Source organism: Juglans regia, unplaced genomic scaffold, assembly GCF_001411555.2.
Source record: "Juglans regia cultivar Chandler unplaced genomic scaffold, Walnut 2.0 Scaffold_94, whole genome shotgun sequence".
NCBI lineage: Eukaryota > Viridiplantae > Streptophyta > Magnoliopsida > Fagales > Juglandaceae > Juglans > Juglans regia.
Genome location: NW_023364404.1, coordinates 96,884 through 108,174, shown reverse-complemented (window position 1 = coordinate 108,174; position 11,291 = coordinate 96,884). Strand labels below are relative to the sequence as shown.

Genomic DNA, 11,291 nt, shown 5'->3' with positions numbered 1-11,291 from the left:
GGGGGGGGGGGGGGGCGGCGCAAGGGGGGAAGGGGAAAAAGAAAGTGAGAGAGATGAAGAAAGAAGGAATTAGGATTTTTGGAAAATTAATCTAGGCCTTAATCTTGCGGTTCCTAACTTAAATCTTAGGGTGGAGATTAAACATAGAGAAAAAAAAAATAAACTAAACGAAAGAAAAGAAGTAGAGAAATGAAAGCAAGAAGGAATGAGACTATATGTAAAATTCAACTTTTATTTATTGATCCAAAAATAATACTTCTCATCTTAAAATAAAATGACGAGTTTTCATAAATATTTCTTAAGAGAAATAAAATCATCTAAATAAATAGAGTATTTAACATAAAATAAAATTATGAATATTAAATAATATTCCTCAAGAAATAAAATCATTTAAATAAAATGATTTTTTAAAACTATATTATTTTTGAGGCTCCAAAATTAAAGAGGCTTTCTTGAAAATTAGGGTTGGTCTAATAACACTAAAATACCCCATTAAAATAAGTTTTTGACTCATGTAAGCCCAAAATAATTTTCTCGATTTAAAAGTCATATGCTGAATTTAAAAACAAGATTCGAGATTTAAAATATATATGCGAGACTTGTAACCAATTAAGAGAAAATGAGCACTTGGTCACAACATAGACCACATCAAGAACTTAACAAGAGCACCTAACAACCTGGTAGAAAGGAAAATGACATAGAGACAACCTTTTAACATCCTTACTAAATTCCTCCACACAGTTAAAGAAGTTAATACATGATCAAACTTATTCCCCAGGACATCCACTCTATCCTATGTAGCTTTAAGGTTTGGAAACTCTCATAATCCTCAAAGATGCCAAACGGAATAGGATCAACGTTCCCTCTTCTTTATAGGCCTCAAGTTTTTCTTGTTCAACATCTTTAGGTCAATTAGCTAGCTAAAGTGGATTTTCTTGCTTTCGAGATATGTTCCTCTATTTAATATTGTTCCTCAATTTTTTGTGTGAGAGAACATGCTGCGATTCAATAGTACAACATATATAGTCCTTCTACAGCTGACGTGTTTATTTTTTATTTTTTAATTCCTGCTAAACTAAAACGTACTTTTTACGTCTCCCATTTTGAAATTTGGTTCAAATTTTCTCCAACCCCCCTACGTTCCAACGTTCTCCCCTTCATGAACGCTCCATCGCGCGTCCTCCTCTGTCTTCTCTCTTATCGTCAACAAGCTGTTATTTTTTCACCCTTACATATTATAAAAATTTCAGAATGTGTAATGCAGCTTTGTTCAAAACTCTCTCCAAGTACTGTCCAAATCTCTTTTCATTATCTTCTGCTTCAAAGACATGTTCTTTTTTGAAAACTATGCCCCCAAAGATCATGTCTTTCGTAAGCTTATGCTAGGTTTATTGGTAAAATCGAGATTTTTCAGATCTGTGAAATTGTTCTTGGTAGATACCTTTATTCGATTTTCTAGTTGTGGTATTTAATTTAGTTAAATTTCCTGCTGATGTTCTTGTTATATTTTTTTATTTTTGTAATAGATTTTGTATTTATTTAAGGAGTCGACCAAGGGAAGGAAGTCTCGAGTGAGGGGTTGCTGAGAACCGAGTTCTCCATGTCAAGTGTGCGGTGTAGAAAACTTGGACTAGATGATGAATCTCATATATATATTATCACTCCTACCAAAACATGGGTCTTCAAATAAGATAGAAATCTCCTTGTGTTCGTGATCAAACTCTAAAGTATAGAATATAAGGTATATATGCACATAAAGTGAATTATTTAATATTTATTAAATATTTGATACTATTCAAGAAATTCATTGGAACATATGTGTTTATATTTCATCACTAAGAAAGCAACTCAATTTATGGTGCTCGGATAGGCCCCTAACTCTATTTGACAGTGCCTCAAAACTAGCCTTATAGGCTGCTACCGTGGTGCTTTGTTTTAACCTTGTCAAGGTCTCCATGGGTCGTCGTAGGCAATTGGCCCGAAACGAACCAACATAGCCCGCACCAAGGTTTCCTAGCTCACAAATTGGACTGTGTCTAAGGCCTCTTGGTACCATAACAAAGCTTCCCCTTCCATGTGGTATGAGGCCAACAAGAGTTTTTGGGTAGGGGTAGTTTGATGGAATTCAAAGTATTGTGAAGCTTTGAAAATCCATGCTGATGGATTGTCTCCATTAAAATGAGGAAAGTCTAGGCGAACACCTCTCACATTTGGGCCCCTTTGTTGTTGCTGATCATTTTCTTATTGGTTCTGCAGGTCCCTTGCCATGTTTCCTTGGTGAGCTACCAAGGTGAGAACCATTTCAGTGAGCTGGTCGAGTCTTTCATCAATGGTGTTGAGGCGGGTTTCGGTTGCTTGATGGTTCTCCTCCAGGCTGTCAATCTGTTGTTGCATGTGTTTGGATCTAGTGGCATCAGCCATGGTCTTGTATGGTATTCTGGTTTATGAATTTCTGTTTGGGTAAGGTGTATGGATGTCTGTTTGATGGTTTCTGGATTGTGAATGGCTGTGTGTTTGGGCAGGACCTCTGGTCTATGAGTTTCTGGATTTCAGAGTTATGTATGGTTTATGGCTTTCTTGATCACCGGGCGTTGAAATGGAACTGTGTGGATGGATCTTCAATTTCTGGTTTGAATTTGCGGAAGGAAAGGTTGGCAGGATCGGTGCTCAGAGTTGATACCACTTGTTAAAGCCCCTTGATGGAATCCGAATAGTGCTACTGGGTTGGGGATGAACAATGATAATAAGACAAGGAAGATGAGGGAATATTGAAATGCATTATGAACCACGATGGAATGAATTCGAGGTCATTCCTTCCTCCACTACAACAGATAACTTTTCAAAATGATCAAAGACCCCTGTACTCCCCCCCGGTTCTCTGTCAAATACTCCACTCATAACAAACTTCTGGAAAAAACCATAAAATGACCACTGTTCACGTAAATTAAAAGACAGAATTGAAAACGCACCGTTTTAGTGTAAACACTAAAACGCTGTGTATTACAAGCAAGTGAAGAAATAAACCTATTTCTCTACTTTATCTAAATGTGCATTTCTATCAATTAAAACCAAACGGTGCGCTTTGAAGAGGCCTTGTGCACTGCCGTTTTGAGTTCCCGATCCCTTCTTCACTTCGTATGTCTTCAGTTCATCCAGTTCACTTCTCCCACTTCGTGTCTTCTATTTCCTCTCTAGGGTTCCAACAGTGTCCTCCTCCATCTTCTCTCTTATCGTCAACAAGCTATTATTTATTCACCCTTACATATTAAAAAAATTTCAGATTGTGTAGTGTAGCTTTGTTCAAATCTCTCTCCAAGTACTGTCGAAATCTCTTTTCATTATCTTCTGCTTCAAAGACATGTTCTTTTTTGAAAACTATGCCCCCAAAGATCATGTCTTTCGTAAGTTTATGCTAGGTTTATTGGTAAAATCGAGATTTTTCAGATCTGAGAAATTGTTCTTAGTAGATATCTTTATTCGATTTTCTAGTTGTGGTATTTAATTTAGTTAAATTTCCTGCTGATGTTCTTGTTATATTTTTTTGTTTTTGTGTTAGATTTTTTATTTATTTAAGGAGTCGACCAAGGGAAGGAAGTCTCGGGTGAGGGGTTGCTGAGAACCGAGTTCTCCACGTCAAGTGTGCGGTGTAGAAAACTTGGACCAAATGATGAGTAGAATTTCTCATATATATATATATATATATATATATATATATATATATATATATTATCACTCCTACCAAAACATGGGCCTTCAAATAAGATAGGAATCTCCTTGAGTTCGCGATCGAACTCTAAAGTATAGAATATAAGGTATATATGCACATAAAGTGAATTCTTTAATATTTATTAAATATTTGATACTATTCGAGAAATTCATTGGAACAAATATAAACATTATGTGGTTCATCATGTATTTATCTTTCTTCTACTCTAAGCCTTAAAGTTCAGCCAATAAACTCTAGGGAATTTACACAAGTAATGGATCTAGAAAGACAAAAACCTTTCTTACAGGTCAATGGGCTCTTAGGTTAGCATGGATATAAGTTTGTGCTGATTTACAAAATGATTTACAGCATGAAAGATTGCATTTTTATAGTGATATGACCGCTTCTCGAAACACAAGACCCTATCATTTTTTTGTAACAAGGTAGAGCTTTTAATAGCCTAAAACATCTTTTGAAGAAAAAAAATATATGTTTGATAAATTTATAAAAAATAAAAAAGATAAAAAAAAAAGTGTTTTAAGCACGTAAAAAAGTTAAAAGTTCACATAAAAAAAACACCAAGTTAAAACTTTTATTGAATAGCTCCCTCAAATAATTGCACATTTTTTAGGAAAAAAATACCGTAACTAACTTTAAAAATTATATTTCCTTCTGCAATCACAAATTGAATTTACGTTTTTTTTTTCAAATAAAACGTTTTTTTCAAATTGAATTTACGTTTTTTTTCAAATCACAAAAAGAGTATGAACTTCATATTTCTATTTCAACTTTGCTTCTAAGCACTGTGGAATTATTATCACACTTATATTAACCACTAAATAACAACATGACTACCAGTATAAAAGATTGTGGTGGCCTCAAGATTACCAGTATCAGCGTGGGTGTAACTCTTTTTTCTTAAGTTCTAGGCCCAGCCCTAGGCTCAATACATTATTTTGGTTGAAGTCGATGATTGGCCTAGTTCTGTACTTTCTCTTGTGAAAAATAAAGAGTTTTGTTTAAATCGAATATTGTTATAATATATTTTTTAATATTATATTTATTTTAAAATTTGAAAAATTTGAATTATTTAATTTATTTTGTATAGAAATTTAAAAAAATTGTAATGATTAGATGAGATGAGATGAATTGAGAAGTTTCCTGAAAACAAACTAGGCCTAAATTAATGTTAGATACACTTTTAGTTATTCAAGTTCTAGTTATTCAAGTTTCGCTTAATCTATTTGAAAAACATTAGGTCCGATAAATTAAAAAATGGATTTTTTTTTTTTTTTTTCCCTTCTAGGCCAGCTTTGCCCACATAATTATCTTATTATGGGTCTCTCTACATAACTTTCCGTGCTCCTTCAGAATTTTCCTTCTTTGCATTATGATTATATTCTACATTTTAATATGGCATTTCCCATCAATAATTAAATCACTCATTTTGTTTAGTACAAGTCCTGTATTTCCCTTTCTATATAACATTAAAAATAGTTATGTCTATATATTTTATGTCGCGTACAGTGTTGGAGTTCTGCAGCAATTCGATGGAAAAGTGAGGAAGGAATCGTGTCTTTCCATCTGATGCTGAAACCAGACGGCGCCCACCTTCATTCCACGATGGAATTCTTTTACCCCAATAGAAAAATAAGGACATACTCCACGGCTTTGTGCGCTCTACGCAATCCTTAAATTGTTGCTACATTAAGCCTGTAATTGGGTTGGTTAAGTTTCATTTCATCGCTCCCTTTGGCTTTGAGTAAGTTTCTTATCTTTCTATTTTTTCTGCCAAAATCCTTATCATCTTGATTTTTCTGGGACCCAAGTCCTTGATCTGTTGTTTTTTAAAGTTTTCATGCCTAATTTCTTCGCATCCATCATTAGTGGGCTTCCTCGTTTCTTTTCTGAAGATTTAATCTTGTTTATATATTGATATGGATATTGTTTTTCTTCTTTTCTTTTTTATTTATCAATGACTTGTCGCTTTGTCTAGGTATTAGGTAGCTCTGGCTGTATGGCTCGCTTTTGCACCGTAAAGAACATTTCTTGAATTTACCTATTGCTTCCAAGCTCTCTTCTTTTCAGGGTGATTTTTTTTTTTAATTTAATTCATCAACGTTTTCGAATCCGAGGTACACAAAACATTTGCTCGGCTTGTTTTACATTATTTTCTTATGATCTGTTAATATGTGAGAACATGTTATTGAATTTTTAAACAAAATATCGAGTATTCATGTTTGTTGTCTGTAACCAAGTTCGGTAAGCTTGGCAAAGATAGGCTTCCTGGGTAGGGATTGCTTGCGAAGGAAATGCATTGCGAGAGGGATTGGGAAATGGGTATGTAGTTAGACATATTTTTGTTGTAAGATGGATTTGCAGGGTAATTCTCAGCCTGAATCGGGAAAACTGGAACAAATCGTTTCCCAATTTCTATTAAAGAGCTTACACATTATTCTGGACTCGAGGGTTCCTTCTCGTCGTCCACATGGTCGTAGTGGGGACCTGTCATCGGCTTCTCATGTGAGAAAGAGTGACAAATGGTTCAACTTAGTATTAGGTGACCGTCCTGCAGCTCTGGATAACTTGAGTTTCTGGCACAGAAATCTGATGGAGCCAATGATAATCGATGTAATACTGGTTCATGAAGGTTCTAAATCAATGGGGGGATCTGTTGAGACAGTTATAGAGAGGTGGGTTGTTCAGTATGAAAATCCACGAGTTGTGGCTGCTCAAACTCGTGAAAGTTCTGCCTTATACAAGAAAGCATACAAGAAGTCAATAATACTTTTACGGGCTCTTTATTCACAAATGAGGCTTCTCCCAGCATATAAGATCTTCCGGCAGCTAAGTAGATCAAGTCAGACTTATAATTTTGACATCATTTACAAGGTGCCTTCATTTGGTGATCCATTCTCAAGGGTGGACGAGGAAATGATGGAGGAACACAGTTTCAATCATGTGGAGGCCTTCCCTGGCCGCCTTTGCATATCTGTGGCATACCATAAAACACTAACCGACTTTAACCTTGAGCCTTCAACCTCATTGCCACCAAAGATTATTACAGATTATGTTGGTAGCCCCAACACCGACCCTCTGAGGTTCTTTCCCTCTTTGGAGAAGGGTGTTCGTGCTATTTCCTTTCCATTGAGAGCAGTACGAGCTCCATTTCCTGTGCCATTTCAACGTCCACACAGCTGGACAAGTGGCTTCCACAGAGAAGCTTTTTCTGCACAAAATCAACCCGTTGTTGGATCTCCACCTGCATATCGCCCATCTGCTTTGCCATATGACTGCCCATCTCCACCTACTGATATATATAGTAATAGAGTTCCAAATTATAGAATGCCAATCCATCAAAGGACTATTAGTTATGATGGTTATCAGCTTTCACCTCCATTCTCTCCATCTCCATCTCCGTCTTCTCCATCATATGTCTCCACTGGTAATCATCCTATGCGAACACGTGTACGTCCAGAAACTGCTCCTGTAAGTATACCACTTTCAATGGCGAGCAGGAATTCTAGATACCTTTCTCCCAATTATTCTGATCCAAGTAGAATTTCTCTCCCACCTTTATCTCCCAGAAGCAGAAAGACTGATCCTTCATCACAGGAGTCTCCTTGTGGAACTCCATCTTTTAGGAAAATAGAGTCTTTAAGGTCTGGAGAGATGCAGAATCATTATGCTGGCCAGAAGGTATTATTATTAGTTTTTATTATCTCCACAAGTGCATTTGTTGTTTATGGGTGTTGAGGTCCCTTTCCCTTCTAGCGTATCTCTTTTCTTTTCTGATGAAATCCAGATCCAGACAGAAAATAAAAGGGTAGGTCCGGACTGTTGCACTAAAGCACTAATCTGCCTTACTGAGCAGTAAGAGTATACAATTGTCAATTAAAACTCACTGCCTAAACGAGTAAAGTTCTTAAACATACATTTAGCATCCACAATTAAAGCAGTTCGTCCTATATAAAAAGCGTAACATGGGTCTTCTTCACCCTAGCAAATTTACTTTAGAGCTCCACAACTTAAGAACCCCTTATGAGTTCCCCAAAATGCTGTTTCCAGCCAACAAATAACTGAAAGTGAAAAAAAATATCCAAAATTAGACCTGAATAAATGAAATTACATAAAGCATGTGATTCCTGGCCACACCAAAACAATCATTGTCCAAGATTAGATTAGAACATGTTTACAGAGTTATTGAGAATATAGAACTACTTGGATTCTTTTGAAGTTCTGAACAAGTTATAACAATAATCATGAAGGGCGGTATGTGTATTACATAATTGAGGATAACATATACACACAGGAAAAATAAAAAACTTTGTTGCCCGTTCTACATCTGAAAAGCTGCATTAATTTTCCTGGAGTACTTTTGAACCATCATAAGAGAACAGGAGTACTGCATTGTTGTAACTAACTTCTGCAAGTTCTTCCTTGCTCATATCAACAAAGGATGCTACGTAATCGAGTACCTGGAGACGATCAAAGAATACACTTTTTATTAGCCTCATGAGCCATAGCATAGGGTCAGCAGCACTCCTAAGCATGTAAAACTATGACCCGGAAAGGGAAGTGAAAGCACGCCTAGTATCATACATTATCTTTTTATTTTTTTTTGATAGAAAATGATAATTTCATTCATCAACTGGAAAACAAACGATTACAGACAATCATCAAACCATATAGTTTGAGAAATACAGTCTGGAATACAATTCCACCAAACCTCCATACTATCAACCTTAAAAGCATTTCTAGCCAACTTATGAGCCTACCCTGTTGCCTTCCAGATATACATGAGAAAACATACAAACAGCAGAACAACTAGCCAGTTTCTTTATCTCATAATAAAGCACACCCAACATAGAGTTAGTCATGCTATCATCATTTAGTGCCTCAATACTTAACAAGCTGTCACTTTCCACAACCAGATGGGAGACACCCATAGTAACACATTGTTGCATGCCTCTGAAGATGGTTAGAAGCTCAAGACCTTCGGAACCTTCCAAGGGAATTTCTGCACGGCTAAAAGCCATCATAACTCTGCCATTCTCATCTCGCAACACTGCCCCCACACCTGCCTTATCCCACTCAGGAAAGACCGCAGCATCTACATTTAGTTTCAGACTACCAGCCGAAGGGGGATGCCATTTATAATGCTTCAGAGTCTCACTTCGTGTCTTTATACTAACTTGAGCATGGCTTCTCAGCAGAACATTAACATTCTCAGCAACACTGGCAGGCCCTAACAGTACCTGGTCATTCACAAACTTATTCCTGCGGTACCAAAAACCCCACGCCAAAGCAAAGAAAGTAGACATCTTTTCTGCCATATTTCTTTCACAAAGTTGCATGGCCATCTCCACCAAAGACAGCTGCTTATCCATTATTAACTCAGGGAGATAAAACCTCCATAAATCTTGCACAGCCCCACAGTGAACAACGGCATGAGCAATATTTTCTTCTTCTGATAAACACGGCCTGCAAGTTGCATTCGGTAAAACCTTTTTCTTTACTAAATTCACTGCCCATAACTTATCTAAGAGCTCTCGTTACCAACAAAAAAAAAAAAAATCATTAAGCCCATAACTTTTTTTTTTATCAGTAAACCGCACTAGACATGTTAAAAGCCCATAACTGTCCCGTTAATTAACACCTAAAACCAGGCTTAGCACTTGTAGAAATCCTTTACAAGAGTAAGTCCTGTTTCATGAATCTCTGATCTGCTAATTTGTCCAAAATTTCTTGTAGTTTCAAACTTAAAATAGCACCAAAGACTGTCTCTTTACAACCTTGCAATTCTCACTAATTCTAAATGCCTCAAGGTGCAAGTAACAAAAAGAATTAAAAAATTGATTTACCCTATTCCTATAAAAAGTAAATTAACCATTCAAACTATAAAGGAAAGAAATGAGGGTGAAGTAAGAGACGCACATTCTGAATGTTTGCTGGACGATTGAGATTTGAGTGTGTCTTTTGGCAGTGTTGACACATCTCTTACAGCATAAGAAAAATTACTGGAACTGCCATCATTTGAAGGAAACTTCCCCCCTTGCCCTGGTAGCGCTTCAGGGATGGAGGGGTCTCCATCAACCATAAACAGTGAATCTAGTTCAGACTTTGGAAGTGCATCAGGTGCATCTGACTCCAATAAAATCCTCTCAGAAGGTACCTACAAAAGGAAATTGGCCTTCCTATTTTATTTTCAATTGAAAAAAAAATAAAGCTATTGGAATTGTTCGATCTTAATTTTTCTTTCTTTTAGTAGTGCAAAACTGGAATTATATCAACTTACCGCCCTTATCATTTTCTTTTCTTTCCTTGCTTCTAAGGACATAAGATATCCAGAGAATGAAAAGTAAGCACCAAGCTTGGCAAATTCTGGTACCATTTCAGCTGATCCTAGGGATGAATGAAGAATAACGCCAGCAGGAAAACTTCCTATGGATCTGAACATACAATTATGAGGGAAAAAGAACAAGTTCTAGTAAGAAATGGGGTGGTACAAGCTACAGATACATCAAGAAATGAACAGCTCAGAGACAAACTTTACCTAGATAAATTATGATATTATTGAAATTACAATGGCAGAGATGCAAAAAGAAACAAGGGGCCAAAGAATCAATGGGGAGCCCACTGAAGATCTCATTTCGAAAAAGAGATCATGCTCCATTTCTTAAGCAGTTTAATGCTTTTAAGGTTACACACAACCCTTTCCAAGCACATATATTAGAAGATCCCAGAGCACATGATCCTTAACCTTAAACCAATGTCAAAACCCCTGACCCAAGCAGGAAAATTGCTAACATCCATCCCAAAAGGTAATTTTGGCGTAAACAACCAATATTGGAAGTAGGAAGCATGTACATAAGAGGACAAATTTGCACAAAAGCACGTTGATTTTTAGTGAATGGGCTGGGGATGTAACATGAATGCATGATACAACAAAATATGGCTATCGCAGTTTCAAAAATAAAAAAATGTAAGAGATCTATGCTCTACTGAAGGAAAACCCCATCACTTAGGTATTTGAAATTGAGATAGCCAGTGCTACTCAATCTCAGGGAGTGATACTAGTATTGGGCTGGGGATGATTTGTCTCTTCATGTGGAAAATTTTCACTTGTAGAAATAGAAAACTCAGGGACTGCGCTTAAAGAACCACTTATTGTATTCACAGTGGATTAGTCTGATTGTTGCATTCTTTTTAAACTGTTATCTAGTAAGCTTGTTAACAATGAAGCTTTTAAGAACATGATGAAGTCAGTGTGGAATCCGAACGGAATGCAGTTCTTTGATCTCAGTAATGGAATCTTTCTTGCCCAATTTTCAAAGCATTGGGATAAAGCCCATGTCCTACGCAATAGCCCTTGTTATATATATATATATATATATATATATATATATATATATATATAAGTCTTATATTGATGCAAGACTATGAAGGGAATTGTCAAATTTCAAAACTTTGCTTGAATTATGCATCTTTCTGGATTAGACTCTATGATTACCCTTGAATTGTATGAATGGCTCGATTGTTCGTCTCATTGGTAACTCACTAGGGAATGTAGGATGTTGTTTTA

The 11,291-nt window shown here is 36.3% G+C and overlaps 1 protein-coding gene and 1 pseudogene across 2 annotated transcripts; one reads left to right on the top strand and one right to left on the bottom strand.

Annotated features, from left to right (window-relative positions):
- The first annotated feature begins 5,221 nt into the window (after positions 1–5,221).
- LOC109014754 (autophagy-related protein 13a-like) lies at positions 5,222–7,477 on the top strand. 2 transcript variants are annotated; one of them, XM_035687261.1, is made up of 4 exons: positions 5,224–5,468; positions 5,703–5,978; positions 6,040–7,195; positions 7,294–7,391. In XM_035687261.1, the coding sequence occupies exons 3-4, from the start codon at positions 6,077–6,079 to the stop codon at positions 7,306–7,308; spliced, it is 1,134 nt and encodes a 377-aa protein (XP_035543154.1). In that variant the 5' UTR covers positions 5,224–5,468; positions 5,703–5,978; positions 6,040–6,076; the 3' UTR covers positions 7,309–7,391. The 2 variants fall into 2 exon arrangements, with proteins under 2 accessions (XP_035543153.1, XP_035543154.1); XM_035687260.1 differs by having other exon boundaries at positions 5,222–5,468; positions 5,703–5,974; positions 6,036–7,477.
- Positions 7,478–7,833: 356 nt separating this feature from the next.
- On the bottom strand, positions 7,834–10,577 carry LOC109014755 (annotated as a pseudogene).
- Between the last annotated feature and the right edge of the window lie 714 nt (positions 10,578–11,291).